Here is a 20,703-nt window from a genome sequence, read left to right as displayed (position 1 = left end):
TAAAAAAAACCTAAAAAAATTACCCAAGTTAACTTGAATTAACATGTCAAATCTACGATCTGGATCATGAAACTAAAATAACTCAATCAAAAACAAATCAAAACAATTATAAATCACAATTCTTAATAGTATACCCCCCCTCCACACAATTATTGTTCATTAAAAGAAATCCCTTACAGTTATAGAAATCATGTTAGATTATAAAAGCATGTGTGTTCAACTAAAGTTTAATCTAGGTTAGTTTGTCAAACCTGTAAATCAGTTCCTTCGTAAAAGATAATCCAATAAAAAAAAGAATAAAACAATAGAGCTCATTTAAAAAAAGAAAAAAGGTAATTAAAATATTAGTTGATAGAGTTCATACCAAAACTTCAACCCTGCATTGCATAATAGTGAGGAGCAAGCTCAGTCAACCACAAATAATCAATTCTAGTTGTGTTGCGAATGTACTTCTGACTTGTTTGGACTAGTTCATCAAAAATTACACACTCCACCTTTGAGTGGTGCAACACAGAAGTAGGGTGGATCTGCACTACTTGACCGCTTGCTAAAGCCCTGCCATTCATTTCAGCAAATTTGAGGGTCTTGATGTAGGAGAATGGAAAGCGAGACATGACATGAAAAGGGATTTCAAGAGAAGGTGGATGCCATGACGAACTCGCCAAAGACTTGTTAACAAGGGAGAATAATAGAAAAACGAAAGAATCCTGAAGGAAAATGCAAATGGATGTCTGAGCTTATATAGAGAGATATAATACCTGTATGTTCCCTCGGGTTGCTTCAAAGCTGCATTAAGGAAAAATGAAGCAGCAAGGCATCTACGGAATTGAAGAGTGTCCTCTCCACAAGAAGAAATAGGAAGACCCATCTGTTCAACATGTCCTCTAATCTGGCTGCAGTGGAAAATGACCTCTTAAATCAAGATTGCTAGCTAATAAAGATCACAATAGGTCGAGTCTCGAGAATTTCTTGAACATAGAATCCATATTGAAATTAAAATTTATAAGTGAATCCTACCAGAAAGTAAAGTAACCTAAGGGAAATGAGGAAGAAAAAAGGGTAAACAACCTGTGAATGCCACAAGCGTGCCTTAGTGAGCGACCATTAATAAAATTTTCCTGGCACCATTTTCTCAGTATCTTTTTATTTTTTCCTTTACAGGATAGTCCTCAACAGAAAACTGAAGAGTAAAGGCAGCAAGTGATTAAGTTTAGTAATTCCTCATTTAAAATTATTGACTCTAAAGATATAGTAATATGGAGAAAACAAAATTGTTTCAAACACCGTCAGAACCAGAAACGCCCCTTGTTTTAAAGAGAGGAGGACGGGTTATTCACATTTCATTTGATGGTCAGAGACGAATTGAAAACTAAGCAGTGAGAATTCTAAAGGTGAAAAATAGAAATGTCTCCTACATTACCCCTAATATATGGAAATATTGACGTAATTTCATAGAATTATTTGGTCTGAATGCTACATGAAGAACATAAGCCAGATGAAGGAATGGGAAGACCTAGGATATAGAGGAGCATAACATGTGTGATTCGGCAGAAAATATAGATTACCTACCCCATGCTCCTTTTTTTTTCCATTCTATTAAAAGAAACCTATTCAGTTAGAGTCCCCTGAAATATCTAATTTTCGGTATGAAACAAAATTTTTGGTACGAAAGACTCGACTCTTATTACAAATGAATTTAGAAAAATGATTTTCTATTTCGAAAAATTTCTAGAAACCATTTCATTTCTTAGTGTCAAAATAGGATATATGGTATAAAAATAGAGAATCTAATATTTTTCTCATTTTTTTTATACCAGGTTCCATCCCTCTCTTCTGTAAAAGTTCATCAGCAACGCGATAAACATTAATCAAAGTAAAGTGGTCACCATCAGGACTTGCAAAAAACTTCTTTGCAGTTTTTGCCTGCCAAGAGAGAGAGAAAATGCCTTTTAACATAAGGTTTTACGGGTTTGGGTAGGTAGCATAATACAATGCAAGAATAGAAAAAAGCCAGTCCTAACATCATATTGACAATGTTTGAAGAGATTCAGAAACTACAACAGTCCTTTAGCAACGAATAACATATCACACAGAAATCAGAAGTGCTGGAACATTTAGAACCCAGAAAATATGTATATAAAGAAAAAAGTAGAAAGAAATAAAAAAAAAATGAAAATTCTCATCAGGTCATCCGTACTATTAAAAACTACCTAGATCAGTGTTCCAATCATTCTCTGAACACCTAGTCTCCCATTGACTTTGCTCACATAATAGATAATTCTCGACCAGTTTTTATCACACACATCAATGATAACTTAGCTAGACAATGCAATGTTGGGAATTCCAACCGATGATGTTCTAATAGTTGTCCATTGAAGACTAAGCACACTGACACAATATTTAACGTGGTTCGGCAAATCACTTACATCCACAGGAGAAGCAATTTGATTATATAGGAAGAGAACAAGATTTACAACAATAGAGGAGAAGGAATTATCCACATTTTGCAATGAGATGACAGGTGCAAGGAGAAGAAGAAGAGTTCCCAGATGAAGCTCAGAGCAGAGACTATGTGAAAAGTCCATGTTGAGTTCATCCCCACTTATTAGCTAAGTTAATATTATCAAGGTTGAAGGATTAAACAATGATAAAAACAGTTGTCAAGGTTAGGATTCACTAATGGTTTTAGAAATAAGTATGGTATAAACTATTTTTATTACTCAACTAGAAACCACACACAAAGGAGGTTCCAATCGGATGATTTATCCTAAGAGTTCATTATAAATTTTTAACATGACCATATTAATTATCTTATTTTAGTAATACCATACTTTTAAATGTTATCAGAAATTCATGATGCTAACTTATGTTAACAACAAATCAAGTTCCTCTCATAACAACGATGTCGGCCGAAGACTATGAAGGATCAAGCATTTATTGTACCAAGTGTTATACAACACCAATTTAGATTAATCATTTAACAAGTAAGGTATTAAGAATTAGTAAGATAAAAAGATATGAGATATTAATAACAAACTTTCTTGGTTATAAACATTGAAGTCCATGTTGAGTTTATATTATACATATTCTAACACCATTAGTGAAACCTTTTCACCTTGACAATATTAACTTTACTAAACATTATGAATAAGAAAAACATAAATAAACAAGATGAGAACATAAATATGATATAAGTTAACTAAGAGTAGTAAAGGAAATGAAAAGCATAAACAAAAAATTAATGAAAATAAAACATGAAATAAAACTTGAATATTACAAAAAGAGAGCAAGAAAATGATCTTGATTTGAAAATCAAGATGCCTAAATGAATGACAAATGCCTCTTTTTATAGACTAAAATTTGGAACTATTCATTTGGTAATTGATTATTAATGTAGTGGCAAACTATTGATTTAGTGGACAGCAGCACTCAAACATTTTGGCTAGATGAAATGATATTGATGCAATCAGAATTTGGCAAAGTGTTCTTTATGAAAGTTGTTGGCAATCATCTCCTCTTTCCACCCACAACATTTCAAAGCATTTGGATCACTACAGACCGAGATATGGCTAAAATACTGAGTAGTGATTCTGATGGACGTGGTGGATAGCCCTCAAACTCTTGTCTGGATGAAATGTCATTGCTAACATAAGAATATGAGCAAGTAGTCCTCATGAAAGTTGTTGGAAATTATTTTATTTTTCCACCCACCAAATTTGACATTATTTTACCCATAGCTGAAGTTCTAGAAGACAAAATGACGTCAATTTGGTGGGTAGAAAAATAAGACAATTTCCAACAACTTTCATGAGGACCACCTGCTCATATTCTGATGTTAACAATGACATTTCATTCAGACAAGAGCTTGAGGGCTATCCACCACGTCCACCAGAAGCACTACTCAATATTTTAGCCATATCTCGATCTGTAGTGATCCAAATGCTCTGAAATGTTGTGGGTGGAAAAAGAAGTTGATTGCCAACAACTTTCATAAGGAACACTTTGCCAAATTATGATTGTATCAATATCATTTCATCTAGCCAAAATGCTTGAGTGTTGTTGTCTACCAAGTCTACTAAATCAATAGTTGGCCACTACATCAATAATTAATTACCAAATGAATAGTTCTGAATTTTAACCTATAAAAAGAGGCGTTTGTCATTCATTTAGGCATCTTGGTTTTCAGATCAAGATCATTTTCTTTCTTTGTAACATTCAAGTTTTATTTTCATTAATCTTTTGTTTATGCTTTTCATTTCCTTTACTACTCTTAGTTAACTTATATCATATTTATGTTCTCATCTTGTTTATTTATGTTTTTCTTATTCATAATTTATAGGTACTGTAATGAGACGACAGGTGCAAGGAGAAGAAGAGTTCTCAGATGAAGCTCGGAGCAGAGCCTGTGTGAAAAGTCCATGTTGAGTTCATCCTCACTTAACAATTCAGCACACATAATTGGGCAAATGTGTGCGACTTCTTCATCTAGATCAACCACCATGATAACCTTTAGATGCCTTCTTATCGGGTAATCTCTTTTGTTAATTCACCACCACCACTTTCGGTTCAACTCTCAACCTCACTCTTTTCTCTCTTTGCGATGCTGCAATGGCAGCCACTACTTGCTACCCTTGGTAGCCCACTCTCATATTTCTCACATCTTTCTCTACACTCTCTCTCTCTTATTTTGCCTCTAAATGATGCCTCTATTTATAGGCTTTAGTGGCAAGCTCCTCCAGCACATTTGTCAACATTGATGGGACAAGAAAGCCATAAAACGTGACACCAATTATGCCACAACATGTGCTTCCACTTTGTACCAAGTGGGAGATGAGTTGTTCCACCTGTACAAAGTGGAAGCACATGTTGTGGCATAATTGGTGCCATGTTTTATGGCTTTTTTGTCTCATCAATGTTGACAAATGTGCTAGAGGAGCTTGCCACTGAAGCCTATAAATAGAGGTATCATTTAGAGGCAAAATGAGAGAGAGAGAGTGCACAGAAAGATGTGAGAAATATGAGAGTGGGCTGCCAAGGGTAGCAAGTAGTGGCTGCCATTGCAGCACTGCAAAGAGAGAAAAGAGTGAGGTTGAGAGTGAAGTGGAGTATTTGCCGCAATAATGGCAATTTCGTAACATGTCAGACAATGACATGAACAAAGTTATTGTTGGATGCCATGGTGAAATAACTTAGCATTTGACTTAGTACAGATGAGGAACTTTGTCCAGTCACTATTCATCTTAGAAACATATAACAAGCAATTGATAAGCACATACCTCTTCTGACTTCTCACGAGGATTATAAAAAAGAAATTCCACAGAGAGCATTGAAACAGCTATCAACATTTCTTCCAAACAGTTGAACTGACTAGCAAGGATGAGAGCTTTGGAATAAACAGGGTCTAAGGGAAGCCGAGCCATTTAATGCCCAACAGGATCCGACAACTTACAGTCATCTGTCAAAGCACCCAGCAGAAACAGCTCCTCCAACGATTTTTGAATAGCTGCCCTGTTACATTCAGCAACAAAGGATTACTGATCTGTTTAAAAAATGCAGGTCCCTAGAGACAGTACAGAGGAAACAACTCTATTCAACCAGACAGCTTCAGTAATTACAAGCCAGGTAAACATCAATAAATAAGGTTACCAGGTAAACATCAATAAATAAGGTTATCTGCCACGGGCATGAACCAAACAAGAATATTATCTCTTACCCTCACTATACACAAATAGATGGCCAGCCAGCCTGGATTAACCCAATTATAACATCCAACATTCAGCATCTGAACCAGCAAAACAATCAATTTGTTAAGTTTTTAACATCTTAAAAATGTTAGGTATATTCCCAAATGGTTATTTATACTATACTATACAATACAAATCAATAGGTAACTTGACCTCAGGCTCTACCAGTAAATATGGGCTGAATTCATGTTCAACTGAAGGAGACTTGAAGATGCAACATACACCAGAAGAAGCCCCTAAGAGGAGGCTGAAGGGGATGGCATGAGAAAGTGGCTAAACTGAATCTTTATGGAAAGAAAGACATGTCCATAGTCAAGCAGAAAAACATGTGGGGAATTTCCGTCTAGGTTAAAATCTTAATGATGGTAACTAATCTACAATCATCTGCTACTAGCAACACAAATGCAGAACGAGAATGGTGCACCAAATCAATGGAACTGTGAAAAAAAATCTGAAGATTCACCTTGATGGTTTTTCCAGGAAATCAAATCCTATAATATCATCAACGCCTAGAGCCTTGAGCTGCAAAATAACATTAGAGAGGTTGCACCGTTTGATCTCTGGCTTTGTTGAATCCTCAAGCTTCTCAAATTCACTCTCTGGGTAGAGTCGAAAGCACTTCCCTGGTCCTTCATGGCCTGTGCGTCCACTGCAGTAACAAAATGTTTGTCAATCTTGATTATTATTTGATCAAAAACACCATTTGATGGAGACAGTGTGTGTGTGTGAAATAATGTTCAATGAAAACTAAATAAACAAAAGAAAACAAACATCTATTTCTAACCGTTTAGATAATTAATGCATTCAACCAATTCTAAGCTTCCAAACATGCAAATTCATGTAAAGGATGGCACACGCGCTTATAGAGAGGGAGGGGGGATGCACCCAATGGCATAGGACCAAAATAAAAAATCCAAGGAGATGGTTATAACAGAGCATGGATAGTTTCATAGTCAAAATAACCATGAAAGAAAATCACTCAGATGTTATAAACAAGCTTATGTATAGGCAGGCTGGATTACAGGTAACAATTTGTTGACAGAAAGTGAATCGTACAAATTTAAGAGGAATCTAGTAACTAGAACCGAATTAAATCTCGTTGAAAGTTGATCACTAAACTCAAACTGAATAGCCTTTGTATTAGTCTCTGTTTCACCCAAGCATAATTCAGCATGCCTACCTCCTTTGAAGAGCCTGGGCTTTTGATGTTGGAATAATTATCAATGATTCCATCCCTTTGACCGGATCGTAAGAACGTGCTTTTATGAATCCAGGATCTATAACATATTTGATTCCAGGTATAGTCACTGATGTCTCAGCAATATTTGTTGCCAATATCACCTACAAAGTGCTATGATTAAGAATACTGAATGATCGCACGGAAATCAAATCAGAGTTTAAGGCACATGTAAAATATTAAATCCATTAATGTGTAGCATAGAGATCGAAAGCATCTAGAAATACTGTGTTACATATGAATTATTTGTATCCACTCACCATACATCTATTTCCGATTGTGTGTGTGTGTGTGTGTAGAGATGAATTATAATGGATATATAAATAATAATTATGTTTACCAGTTAACATAACCAGCCACTAAGATTCATGCATTTCATTTTTTTTCAGAGATGATGCCAGTAAACTTCAGATTATTATCATCATTGTGGCTGTCAATTCTAAGTGCCACCAATTCAAGTGCTATATAGAGGATAGCTCAAAAATATCATTAAGCTACCTTACGATGTCCAGCTGGAGCTGGCATGAAAACTCGCATTTGCTGTTCTGATGGAAGAGATGAAAATATTGGAACAGTTAACAACTTTCGACTTTCTTCTGGTAACTTTTGAAGTTGCTCCTGTACAAGTCTCTCAACACCTTCAATCTCTTCTTGCCCAGTTAGGAACACAAGAATATCACCTGGGCCCTCCTCCAAGTGGATCTAGCACAATTAGTAGTAGCAATATAAAAAAACTGCACAATGAACTTAAATATTTGTGAAAGAAAATCATAAGGGTCCAAGAACCATTTGAAGCATTCGAGTATTAGTTTACAAATCAATCACACTCGGGTCAATTGAGGGAAAAGGAATTTTTTAATTTTTGTGTGAAAAGTTGGAAAAAGATTGATTTCCATCTTCCACGTAGAACTATTCTAGAATAGAACCGAGGAACTTGATTTCAGCTATACATGTGGCACCAACAAACATGAAAAACTGCATTGAATATGAAAAAAAATGGGGACATTGAAAGGTTTGACAATTTGAAAATTTTGGTGGTCAAAAGTGAAAGTCAAAAAGCTTGAATGCAAAGTCTCAGAACTGCAAAACTTTAAAAGATAATGAAGGTTGATGGATAATGACCTGGAATATGGTAATCAAGGCTGCATCTACATAATCTGTCTCTGCATGAAGTGTATAAAATATACACATGATGCTGACGGCCTTCAACATGAACAGCTCTGGCACCACCAAAGTACTCTGAGAAAAGACGCGCATCCAAACTGGCAGACATGATTATTAACTTCAATGGAGGAAATTTCCTTTGGCACTGCTTGAGAAAATTGGTGCATTCGGCTCCTTTTTCACTCTCCTTCGTTATGCCATTGATGGCCTTCTTATTATTGACAACAGCATGGTCAATGACAGATTTCAACCTTGCTCTCTGCACATTTTTCAGCAAGCCCAGTAACACATCGGTGTGGACAGTTCTCTCATGAGCTTCATCAACAATTATTGCTGAATACCTAGAGAGATATGGATCCAATAATGCTTCCCTGTAAGTGCATCAAGAATTCCATCAGCTCATTCATATTGCAACGATCTGAAATCTACTATCCTTGTCATCTTCAGCCTACAGATTCATCATTCCTCTCTCAAACACTTGGCTCTCTCAACATACCCATAACATAATGTTTGCAAATGCCCCATTTACAAATGAATAAGAAAATATTAAAAAATTCTCTGACCAGATCATTCTATGAACACTGACTCCTTCACATGAAAAATGAACCAGTATCAGCAATCAATAGCACACAGCAAGCAGCACCTTTAACCCTAACCCTTACAATATCTACACAAACTATCAAAGAGTACAAGACTTTATTAGAAAGCTCCATAAAAATGAAACAATACAGCATTTTTAACAACAAAGGACCTAAAACTGAGCAGACTTATTGGTTGCCTCAGCAACAATCCAGCGGTCATGTACTTGATCCTTGTTGAGCTGGAAGTCTTATCATCAAATCTAATGGAATATCCAACCTTTAGATCCAACTCAACACCACATTCCTCTGCAACTTTTTTAGCAACCGTGACAGCCGCCACACGCCTAGGTTGTGTTATCCCAATAACTTTTCCATTGGGACAGAACCCAGCATTAAATAGAAACTGAGGCAACTCTACAAATCAAAAATAAATAAATTCAATTGATAAGAGATTTACACTCACATCAACAAATAATAGTACTGCAAAATTAAAGAACTTACGAGTTGTTTTTCCGCTTCCAGTTTCACCAACGATGATTAAAACGTCATGGCTTTTAACCTCTTGGGCAAGTTTTTCCTTAACTGGATAAGTGAATTTGTTTTTTAGGTAAGAAAAAAAAAGGTCAGAGAGAAGCATTGGTTCTATCTAACCTGAAATATTTCTAAAGATCTAGGAATTAAAAAAGCACCTGAAGCAATCGGTAGAGACTCTCTCTGGTTTTTAACTATTTCACTCCTGCATTGCAATACATAAATCACTTCGGTTTCAGCCAGAATTTCAAAAAAAAGAAGAGGAGGTAATAACTTCAATTAGCTCCTAGAAATTTAAATTCATTGAAGATCTTTCGAGATCGGAAGTCAAATGGAATCCTCTTTCTTTTCTCTAATTTACTAACCTGAAAACAAACTCATAAAAAAAAAAAAAAAAAGCGTAGAGAGAGGACCTGGAAATAGCATCGGCGGCGCTGCGAGGTTGATTGGAGAGCTTGAGAACAATTTAAGAGAACAATTTAAGAGAACAAAATGAGTATCGAGGGATTAATGGAAAACAATCAAAGCAAAAAGAATGGCTTCAGCGTGACTGAGTTTACATGAATAGTGCTGTTATCGCATGCCGAGGAGTTATTAAAGTCAACAAACAAGCTACATAGGTAAACTATAAAATTTTCGTTACACAAAACTTACTTTTAAAGTTGAAGCAGAAGACACTGAACCATCCAAGCCTGGCCTGCTGATCAGGCTCGAATCATTGTAGAAGTTATGAAGCAGCTCTGGAGACTTGGATAAGGTATTGTAGTATTGCTCTGCAAAGGCATTCCCCACCACTCTTGGATTAAGTTTGATGGTAGATTCATCCACCTGTGTTGCCATCTATGCGGAAATAAAATGAACATGTTGTTAATAAGAGGGTGTTGATTTCTATAGTTTTGTTGTTTCTAATAGCAGGGTTTACACACTATCACTATCGTTTGTTTAGACACTATTTATGTAATGGGATGAGAGAAGTAACTGTAGGTGATGATGATAACTACTGCTACTTACAAAGACGAACGATCAGAAAATGAATTGTGCTAACAGATTCCAATTAACAGCTGTTGCTAATACTTTTTTCTATAATTTCTCAGGCGTACGTAAATTCAGCAACAAACTACTATCTGCTTCGACTTCCAAGAATAAGTGTTTACAACGTCAAGAAAGATGATAAAGAAATTGTAGAGTAAGTCGAGCAAGTCATCAAATCTGAAGCATGCCCCCTAAACACTGATGCAAGGTTTACCACACTCACTCAGCATCACATCAAAAAGCTTTCTAGCTTCATCACTTTGTCATTGCAGAAGATATCCATCCATCATGTAGCAATATTTAATACACAACCCAATATTCTCAATCTTTAGGTTCATTTTATGATTAGGTTAGATACCTTATTGCCACCATTTCATCCACTAATTTCATATCTTGGTTATATTTCTACTCTTCACCAACTCAACTTGCAAATTGATTTTCAAACTAAATAATCCAAAGTTCACACAACATGCAAGAAACACACATTATTCGTCAAGATATGAAGGGTACAAATAATATGATTCCTACCAATTCCATTTGTTCGAACAAAAGTAACACGATCTCGTGCTTTTTCAACCTCATACTAAACTCGACGATAGAAGGCCGAGGATTCCCACCAGGCATGTGACTGGAGCAAACTAAGGCACCATCAATGATACTGAAGGAGACCATGCTACTGCTACAACTGTAAGTACAGGTGTTAAAGGGAGAAAAGAAGGCCATACCCATTTGATGTTGAATTAAATACGGTGTTTATAGTAAGGAAAACACTTGGCTCGAGGCAGTGCCGCCCCATCACCGAGATCGTTCTTTCTGGCTGATGCCTAGTGTTTTTGCAAGAAAAGACTTTTAAAGGAAGCATACCGCGCGCGTGAGAGATACCATGTTAAATTCTAGTATCTAAAAAAAAAAAAAAAATTTATCTTTTAACTGGGCCGATGCCCGAGCTTCACAACCACGGGTTTGTTTTATTTTTTATTAAAATATTTAGATATAACAAGTTTATTTTGAAAAATAAATAAATTTAATAGTTAATGTTATAGTTTCGATTAAGTTAGTTTTATAAAAATAATATATTATTAATTTGGATTAAAAAATAAAATTATAAATAATAAAATTTTATTTATTTTTTAAAAATTATTTTTGATATTAATATATTAAACTAATTTAAAAATATAAAAAAATTATTTTAAATAAAAAAAATTTAAAATTTTTAGAAATAAGAAATATTATTTTCAATAACTACATTAAGGACTCCAATTTAAAAAATATAAAAACTCTACATTTCCCCGCCGATTAAAAAACAAACAAAAAAAAAACCTCTCTCGCCCTCAAAACCCTCACTCTCTCTCCTCCCTCATTTTCAAAAAACAAATTCCAGAAATGGAAGAAGACCAGCAGACAATCTTAGATCTAGTCAAAGAACTAGTCAATCGCTTACTCTCTCAAAACCCACAAAACCCTAAACCTCCAATTTCTAACACTAACCCTAACTCTCCTGATTTCCAAAATTCTCTTCGCTACGCAATCCGCATTCTCTCCAGCAGGTTAACCCCTTCAATTGCGCCTGATGCCGCCGCAATCTCTGAATCAATCAAGCGTGGTCTCGCTACTCAAGGTAAATCCTCTCAAGCTCTCACTTTTTCTGAATTATACAACAAATTTGCATCCAAAACGGGGTCGGGAAGTATTAATAACAAATGGGCAGTTCTTTATTTGCTCAAAATCATTTCTGAAGATAAAAAAATTGCACAGAATGCGCCAAATCCATCGCCTTTGTTAACTAACCTGGGGTTAAATGAGCTTGATTTGAGTAGTGAATCACGGGTTTCGCATAATTTTAAGAGAGGGGAAAAGGATTATGATAATGGGGTTTTGTTCGTTACTAAAGATCCTGAGAATTTGCGGAAAATCGCTTTTAGAGAGTTTGTTAATTTGATTAAAGAGGAAAACGAGGTGTCTGAAGAGGTTTTAGTGAGAGATGTGTTATATGCTTGTCAAGGGATTGATGGGAAGTATGTGAAGTTTGATGCGAATGTTGATGGGTATGTTTTGTTGGATTCAATTAAGGTTCCAAGAGGTACGAGGGTTATGGTTAGGAAGTTGTGTGAGTTGGGATGGTTGTTTAGGAAAGTTAGGGGGTATATTTCAGAAAGTATGGATCGGTTTACCGATGAAGATGTGGGAACTGTAGGGCAGGCATTTTGTGCTGCCTTACAGAATGAGCTCTTGGATTATTATAAGTTGTTGGCTGTGCTTGAAGCGCAGGCGATGAATCCAATTCCATTGGTTTCAGAGACGGCTAGTTCGGGTAATTATTTGTCATTGAGGAGGTTGTTGGTTTGGTTTGCTGAGCCAATAGTGAAAATGAGGTTGATGGCTGTTTTGGTTGATAAATGCAGAGTTTTGAGGGGTGGGGCGATGGCTGGGGCTATACATTTGCATGCCAAGCATGGAGATCCATTGGTGAATGAGTTCATGAGGAGCTTACTGCGATGTGTATGTTCACCACTTTTTGAAATGGTTAGGAGTTGGGTTTTGGAAGGGCAGTTGGAGGATATTTTTGCTGAGTTTTTTGTTGTGGGTCAGCCAGTGAAAGCTGAGGCACTCTGGAGGGAAGGTTACAGGCTTCATGCGGGGATGCTTCCTTCATTCATTTCACAACCCCTTGCTCAGCGCATTTTAAGGACTGGGAAGTCAATAAATTTTCTTCGTGTCTGTTGTGATGATCGTGGTTGGGCTGATGCCACAACGGAGGCTGCAGCTGCTGCTGGGACCACGACTAGAAGAGGGAGTCTTGGATATGGTGAAACTGATGCACTTGAAACTCTGGTTGTTGAAGCAGCAAAAAGAATCGATAAGCATCTGTTGGATGTTATGTACACGAGGTATAAGTTCAAAGAACATTGCCTTGCAATCAAGCGCTATTTACTTCTGGGACAAGGTGATTTTGTTCAGTATTTAATGGATATTGTTGGGCAGGAACTTTCTGAGCCTGCTAATACAATTAGTTCATTCCAGTTGGCAGGGTTGCTGGAAAGTGCAATTCGTTCATCTAATGCTCAATATGATGATCGTGACATATTAGATAGGTTAAGGGTGAAGATGATGCCACATGGAACTGGAGATAGGGGCTGGGATGTTTTCTCATTGGAATATGATGCCAGAGTACCATTAGACACAGTGTTTACAGAATCTGTTATGGCAAGATATTTAAGAATTTTTAATTTCCTGTGGAAGCTGAGGCGAGTAGAGCATGCTCTTATTGGTGCGTGGAAGACAATGAAACCTAATTGTATTACTTCTCATTCTTTCACCAAGCTGCAGCATGCAGTCAAGTTGCACTTACTTTCAACACTGAGACGATGCCAGGTCCTTTGGAATCAGATGAATCATTTTGTAACAAACTTGCAATATTATATCATGTTTGAAGTTCTGGAGGTTTCATGGTCTAACTTCTCAAATGAGATGGAAGTAGCGAGGGATCTTGATGATCTACTTGCAGCACATGATAAGTACCTCCATTCAATAGTAGAGAAATCTCTTCTTGGTGAACGATCCCAATCCCTTTACAAGTCACTCTTTGTCTTGTTTGACCTTATATTACGTTTCAGAAGTCATGCTGATCGGTTGTATGAAGGAATTTATGAGTTTCAAACAAGGTAAAAATCTGCTATGTTTTTTAATGATTTTGTTTTGTCAATGAATGCTAGCATTATCAATACATAATGTCAATGCCAATATTTGAATAGTTTTTTTTCCTTTGATGAATGTGTCCAACCACTCATTATTCCTATCATCTGCAGAACGAGGGCATCCTCTTTATCCTCTCAAGACAAGAACAGATCACGGAGGCAGACAAGAGACAAATCTTCAGAGCCTGGATCGTGGCTTAATGATGGCAGGAAAGCTCTAGAAGAACGTGCTGGTGAATTTCTTCAAAATATGGGGCAGGAACTGGAAGCAATATCAAAGGAATATACTGTGTTGCTCGAAGGTTTCTTGTCTCAGTTGCCTGTGCAGCAACATGTTGATTTGAAATTCCTCTTCTTTCGGCTTGACTTTGCAGAATTTTATAGTCGGTTGCATCCTGGATCATAGCAAAGTTATTAATACAACTGAGTTTAATCCATTGCTCGAGGCATGAGCAGAGTTCAGTTATTTGCTGCACAATGAGTGAAGAGTCATGCAGTGTCTTGCTGACGCCAGGATTAACCTTTATATTCCACTGCTTGATTTTAGGTATTGTATGAAAATAGCTGCTCAATCCTTTAATCAAATTAGCACATTCAAATAATTTTGTTTTCGCTTCTTTCCAGGAGTCTGATATTATCTTTTATCTTATCAGATGGTTTGTGCTCCTTTCCAAGGGTTTGCGTGAAAGTTTGCGATCATGTCAAAGGTATCTTATATCACGAAGGAGTTCTTGAAATCACTGCAAACATTTTGGATATTATAACCCAATTATTTGTTGGCACGTTTCTTCTTATTGTTGCAAGCTGTTTATGCTGAGCTTGTGCATCTGTATCATAGTTATGTATTGCCCAAATGTTGAGCATTTTGATATATAATTCATTTTAGCATCTGCTTGTTTTTTCAACCCTGACATTTGATACTTGCTGGTTATTTGGGTTGGGATGGCTGCACTTTGTGTTAGCTGCAATAAACATATCATAATTCCTTGTGTTCCTGGGAAGCCGTCCTTGCAAAGAAAACTGTGTTCTTATCACAAGGGAATGAAAACATGCCACAGTATCTCAATATGCTTCTTGCTGGCAAAGAACGGTCAGACTGTTGTTTAAACAATAATCATCGTAAAGATTTGCCCTTATTTGATTATTACTAACTAGAAAATGGCTCTCCGCATGCCCACATAGATGGCTTGTGTTGTTGGAGAATTAGAATGAGGTGACAGCAAATAGCCAGTTGAAGTCTTGGAGAAAGATAAAGGCGACTTTACACAGACAAGGGAGCACCTCCTCGCATGCCAAAGAGTGGATTGGTGTTTTAGTCGTTGTATAAATTAATGACAGTCTTGTTTAGGGTCTTCTCTTAGCATTTTCTAGCAGAAGATGTCAAGTAGACTTGTATATATAAGAGTTAATTATAATTCAATCCTTATAGTTTATCAAAACAAATTAATTACTCGTTATAGTATAAAAAACAATTAAATATGTATTAGACTACTGTTGATAAATGCTTAATTTAATGGTATTTTGTTTATAAAAAAAATCATCTGTCAAACTTTCTATCCTATCAACTTATTTTTTACATTTTCTATTTTTTAAAACAAAAAAAAATCATAAAAAAATGATAAAAAAAGCATATAAAAAGGACAAAAGATTAAGCTGTAAATGAAGATAAAAAAAGAAGAAGAGGGATTTAATAATAGTTTCTGAAACCATGAGGAGTAAGTAATTAAGTTGCAATAATTTTTGGGATTAGAGAATCCATGAGAAACAACAAACGAGGTTTTCGGAGACTCGGACAGCCTTGGCCCCTTGCATAGGTTCAAAGACTTGATGAACATGTGCTTTTCTGCGTGGTCATTATGTACAATTCAGAAACAGGGAAACTCATACCATTTTTGATGAAAGAAAAAAAAATGCCGTCTCATTTTCCTTCAAAATTACGTGTACATTGCAGGGGTGAGATACTTTACCAATTTAAGACAAAAGGGTTCTCTCTTGCTCCCAACTTCACATAGCACATTGCTGCTTCAATACTAGGGCGGTCTTAGAGTGTTTTTGGGAGCACTTATCCAGGCAGTACCAGCAATGGCAAATCTCCACAGTGCACTTACATGTTCAGGTAAAGCATAATCAATGCCGACACGTGGACCGACTAGTATCTTTTCAGGTTCTGGGCCATCCAAGAGTTCTAAACCACCTGAGCCATGTCCATTTATTCATTTCAGTTACATGTGAATTTCATGAGTTTCGGATTAAGGGCGGGCAACTAGAAAATTTACCAGGAGAGTGAAGGGGATGGTTAGACCATTCCGTAGAAATCCCCAGTGCTTGACCAACCTAGATGGCACATAAAGGATTCAGCAAATGAGAAGATCTACCGAACAGAAGAAAGCATGCTCCATTTGCCTTAAATCTTGAGTACTTTCCAACATGTTATGCACAGCAATCGACTACTTGTGATATTCTGTAATAAAACTAACCCAGCATATATCATGAGAAAGCTATTTGAAGGATGATGCCAACATTTTAATCAACATTAACTTTCATACATGCTAGCAAGTTTATAACTACTTGCAAATTTTTCTTAAAAACACTTGGTTGTGGAAATTAAAATGAGCCATTGCACCATTATAATTCCTGAAACATGGAACACGTTTTTGTTACCATTTATGGAATTTAGAAGAACTATGAAAAATAGTTCAACATAGGTGCCCCAGTTCACTGAGATCATAGCTGGATGATGACCTTTTCCATAATTAAAGACAGTTAATCTTAGTAAGTTCAAATTCTTTTGTTAATCAAAGACATCAATGAGCAATAAAAAGTTATAAGTTATCACCATACATGTAGAACCACATAACATTCATCACACAATTTATTATTGAATCATGACAATTCCACAAGTTTGTTTAGTTGCCGTCCAGTCAAATGTATGTTAAGTGTGAAACGTGGACGATGAAATAGAACTGACCTTGCCAGGTCCATTGAGGAGAGCAGGCTTCCCTGTTTTCTGACCGCGTCGCTCCTGAATGGTATCCATCCCTGCCATGTCAAACTGGATTAGGAGAGACGCAATACAAGCTTTTTCCACAGTTTCATATGATGAGCAGCTACAATTCATCAAGAACAAAAGGGAAGTAGCGATTAGTTTGAATCGTCGTAGCAGTTGCAAACATAGTTTCTCTAATCTGAGCTATTCAGATAGTTATTGGTGTGAATTTTTTTTATCTAGACCTAAGCTGTTATAATTTTACCTTCGTGAAATTCATTCAAGTGATACCCTCTTGAGCTGTATAATTGCTTCCATAAAGTTTTCAGTTATAACCATATTAACTACCAGTAAACCATCCAAAATACCGAAACAGTGCCTGTACAGTTCCTCTATATCAGATTCAATATGTGCTAAATTAAGTAATGGGTGCCCAATATCATATTCCAGGGTGTGGAGGGCTTCATTAACGCGAAATGCCTGCACTGAGACAAAGGGCTAGAACCTGGAAGCCAGTAATACAAAGCAAGGAGAAGAGAACTAATTTACAACTCAAAGCGCATTCACAAAAAACAATTCAAATGCCACTACTCGTTAAAGCTACATCAAAATTACCACTAATCGGAGCACAAGAACGAATCAACACAGCAGCACCAATTCCTTCTTTGTCCGCAACAACATTGAGCATTGTATGCAAACCATAGCAAAGATAAACATAAGCGTGCCCTCCCGGTCCAAACTATATCCAATCAAACAAATGAAACACAACAATCAATTAATACAACCAAACCAAAACTATGTTCAAAATAAATAAAAAGTGCAGCGTATCTTACAACTGGAGCAGTTCGTGCTGTAATCCCAAATCTACCATGACAAGCTGAGTCATTCGGTCTATAAGCTTCTACCTGTCAAAGATCATTCCTTTATTACATGCCCATTTGCTCATTTTTTTCATCTCGGCTAGGCTAACAAAATACATTCAAAAGAAAACCCAGGAATTCAAAATTCTTACTTTTGAACTATATTACCTCAGTAATCTGCAAAACAACGTTGTCTCTCTTCAAGAACTTCCCAAGTAGACGAGGAGCTAGGTCAAGAGCGTCAATTTGAAAGAATTCACGGGGCAAGATTGTCATTTGATCAAAAGTCAATGACGTTGAGGGTGGAAGTGAAAGAATTTTAGGCCTTTTGGGTTTGACTCTAGTGCTTATGGATTTCAGAAGCTGAGTTGACCGATTTGCAGCTGAGTCTTCGTCGGGTTCGCTCTCTGGAATCGATTTCTTGGGTTTTGAGACTCGCTTGAATCGCTGAGTTCTCTTCATTGAACAGTTCGATTGATCGATGCTTAAGCTTTTAGACTTTTATTGGCGGTTTATAACGACGCAATTGAATTTAATTACAGTATTAACGTTGGGAATTATGTTCGCGATTTTAGTTTAAATTATTTTTTGTTTAAAAATATATTAAATAATTTTTTTAAAAAAAAAATTATTTTTAAAATTAATATATTAAAATCATCTAAAAACATTAACAAAAAATTAACAAAAAAAAATTAATTAATGGACTGCTAAATTTAACTAGTTATAAGTTTCATATAAAAAAATCATATACTCAAGTTTTTTTTAAGTGTTTCTATAGTTTAAAAAATTTAAGTGAAAATTAAAAAATTTATGCATACATATAATTAAATAAATTAAAAATTATATGAGCAAAAAAAAATTATTAATGATACATAAAAATAAAATTTTAAAAATTAAGAGACAGATAAATTAAAATATTTAATTTTAAATACGAGATATTTATCTGGTTATATTTGTTAAATTTTTTTATTAAAATAATTTTTTTATTCAAACAACAATAATAGAAATAGAAACATAAATGAAATTAATTGAATAAAAAAAACCATGTAAGGTTGTATATATTAGAAATATTATCTAAAATTATTTTTTTCATTTCCAAAAATAAAATTCATACATACAAAAGATAAAAAAAAAACCCAATATAAATGAATAAGAAAAAAAATTTAAATTTAAATACACAACTAAAAAAAACGTCATTTAAATGAGATTTTGCAAATAAAATCAACGAAAGAAAGGATACAAATTTAAATATAAATTAAAAAATTAGAGAAAAAACAATACAAAATTATTAATTTAAAAAACAATTAGAAAAAAAAAAAAACAAAGGTTAGGCGTTGTTGATCCTTGCAAGTCAAGTCAATTTGCTTAACTTATTTTATCACGGCCCTCACAAATGGACCTCTAATTTTTTTGTTTGCACCTGAGGCAGACAATTGTTCACCCTAAATTATTTTGAAAAAGAAAAATCAGATTACGCGTTGTCTGATTTGCTCAGATTTCAGTCATTATGGTACTTGAAAAATCAAGGCTTGAGTTTTTTAACCCAAAAACCTGTTTTTCAACCAATTTTTTACCCAAAATACCTATAAAATATTGTAGAAACTGTGATAAACCTATTTATGGCCTAAAAACCAAAATCAACCCGAACTCATATCTGTTATTTCATGAACTTTAAAGGTAAAAAATATCTAATACGAATTCTCCTCATCAAATAAAATCATTTGACATAATTTTTATCTGTTTTGGTTGTCTAAATCGGTGTCAATAATAATTGTTTCTCTTTACTACTAGAATTCGACGATCTCTTTCTCTCCTCTCTCAACTAGAGACTAAAAAATAAAAAAAATAATTTTTTATACCTAATTGAATTGAAAAAATATTGAGGTATTGAAATTGTATAGTTTGCGTAATTTTTAAAGTTCAAGGACCAAAATGCATCACTTGTGAAACTTATAGCATGTCATTCATGTTTGGTGTCTTTCATTTCGATCCATTTTCTTTCAATCCCACCATTTCACAAGAAATCAAAATTAATTAATATTCAATTAAGATTAAATTATTAGAAAAAAAATTTAAAAATCAAATTAAATGTTTTTTTTCATAGCTCATCCACATGAGAAGATGAATAGTGGAGTCTTGCAAGCTAAAAAATGCATGCATTTTAGAGTTGTACTTAATTTAAACTTAATTAATAGATAAGATAAATTTATATGTTTTAAAAAATATTTTATTACTAAATTTAATTTAATTTAATTTATTATTATATTACATTTATCAATTTTATCTTATTTCTTCTAATTCTCTTAATATTCTAGATATTTTCAACCACAAAAAACTCACATCTTTCGACTATGACAAGCACTACTCTCTCTTTCCACCTCCATTTTTCTTCACTTTTATCATCACAAACAACTCAAAAAAATCAAATTCAAATACCTTTTTTAAGATTTTATTTTCTCAAGATTATACAAGCTAATCGAGGACAAACAAGATAAAATATGACGAGAAGAGAAGAGAACAGTGTTTTGGTGGTGATGTAGTTGAGGTTATAATTGTGGTATATATTTATTCTTGACAAGATGGAGAAGAGTGAAAAAAATAATAATAAGTATTTTCTGATTTTTTTTTATTTTTAGATATTGAATTCTTTTTTAAATTTAATTCTTGATACTTAAAATGATTTTATTATAATTTCTTAATTGAATTCAATTTAGAGTTTCTTGCCGGTATTACTTTTACAATAAAAAATAGATGAGCAGTCACACCTTGCTGTTGGTCTTCTTTTTTTAAAAAACTTTTTTACTAGAATATTTGTTTTAAAATAAAAATTTATATAATTTAAATTCCATTAAAACAAATTAAATTTCTAGTTC

At 34.8% G+C, this 20,703-nt stretch overlaps 2 protein-coding genes and 1 pseudogene across 3 annotated transcripts; 1 reads left to right on the top strand and 2 right to left on the bottom strand.

Moving 5' to 3' along the window:
• Positions 1-314: 314 nt before the first annotated feature.
• On the bottom strand, positions 315-11,176 carry LOC133676740 (pre-mRNA-splicing factor ATP-dependent RNA helicase DEAH10-like; annotated as a pseudogene).
• A 384-nt stretch (positions 11,177-11,560) lies between these two features.
• LOC133676737 (gamma-tubulin complex component 3-like) lies at positions 11,561-14,872 on the top strand. Its single transcript, XM_062098468.1, has 3 exons — positions 11,561-13,951; positions 14,096-14,531; positions 14,638-14,872. Exons 1-2 carry the CDS (start codon positions 11,673-11,675, stop codon positions 14,388-14,390), a joined length of 2,574 nt encoding a protein of 857 aa, XP_061954452.1. The 5' UTR covers positions 11,561-11,672; the 3' UTR covers positions 14,391-14,531; positions 14,638-14,872.
• A 783-nt stretch (positions 14,873-15,655) lies between these two features.
• LOC133676739 (DNA-3-methyladenine glycosylase) lies at positions 15,656-18,343 on the bottom strand. Of its 2 annotated transcripts, XR_009835656.1 has the most exons (7): positions 17,999-18,343; positions 17,804-17,875; positions 17,586-17,709; positions 16,953-17,023; positions 16,261-16,318; positions 15,952-16,178; positions 15,656-15,827 (listed from the first exon to the last, which is right to left on the bottom strand). XR_009835656.1 is itself a non-coding variant. In XM_062098469.1 (6 exons), the coding sequence occupies exons 1-6, from the start codon at positions 18,290-18,292 to the stop codon at positions 16,015-16,017; spliced, it is 783 nt and encodes a 260-aa protein (XP_061954453.1). In that variant the 5' UTR covers positions 18,293-18,343; the 3' UTR covers positions 15,656-16,014. The 2 variants fall into 2 exon arrangements, 1 of the variants encoding a protein (XP_061954453.1); XM_062098469.1 differs by having other exon boundaries at positions 15,656-16,178.
• Between the last annotated feature and the right edge of the window lie 2,360 nt (positions 18,344-20,703).

The sequence above is a fragment of the Populus nigra genome, chromosome 17, assembly GCF_951802175.1.
Source record: "Populus nigra chromosome 17, ddPopNigr1.1, whole genome shotgun sequence".
NCBI classification, from domain to species: Eukaryota; Viridiplantae; Streptophyta; class Magnoliopsida; order Malpighiales; family Salicaceae; genus Populus; species Populus nigra.
The sequence above is the reverse complement of the archived record's forward strand: the minus strand, read 5'-3'. Positions and strand labels throughout refer to the sequence as shown.

Coding starts and splice junctions, on each gene's coding strand:
- LOC133676737 (XM_062098468.1), top strand. CDS start 11,673: ATGGAAGAAGACCAGCAGACAATCTTAGATCTAGTCAAAGAACTAGTC. Junction 13,952..14,095: donor ATTTATGAGTTTCAAACAAG/GTAAAAATCTGC, acceptor TATCATCTGCAG/AACGAGGGCATCCTCTTTAT.
- LOC133676739 (XM_062098469.1), bottom strand. CDS start 18,292: ATGAAGAGAACTCAGCGATTCAAGCGAGTCTCAAAACCCAAGAAATCG. Junction 16,319..16,952: donor TCCTCAATGGACCTGGCAAG/GTCAGTTCTATT, acceptor TGTGCCATCTAG/GTTGGTCAAGCACTGGGGAT. Junction 16,179..16,260: donor CCATCCCCTTCACTCTCCTG/GTAAATTTTCTA, acceptor GACATGGCTCAG/GTGGTTTAGAACTCTTGGAT.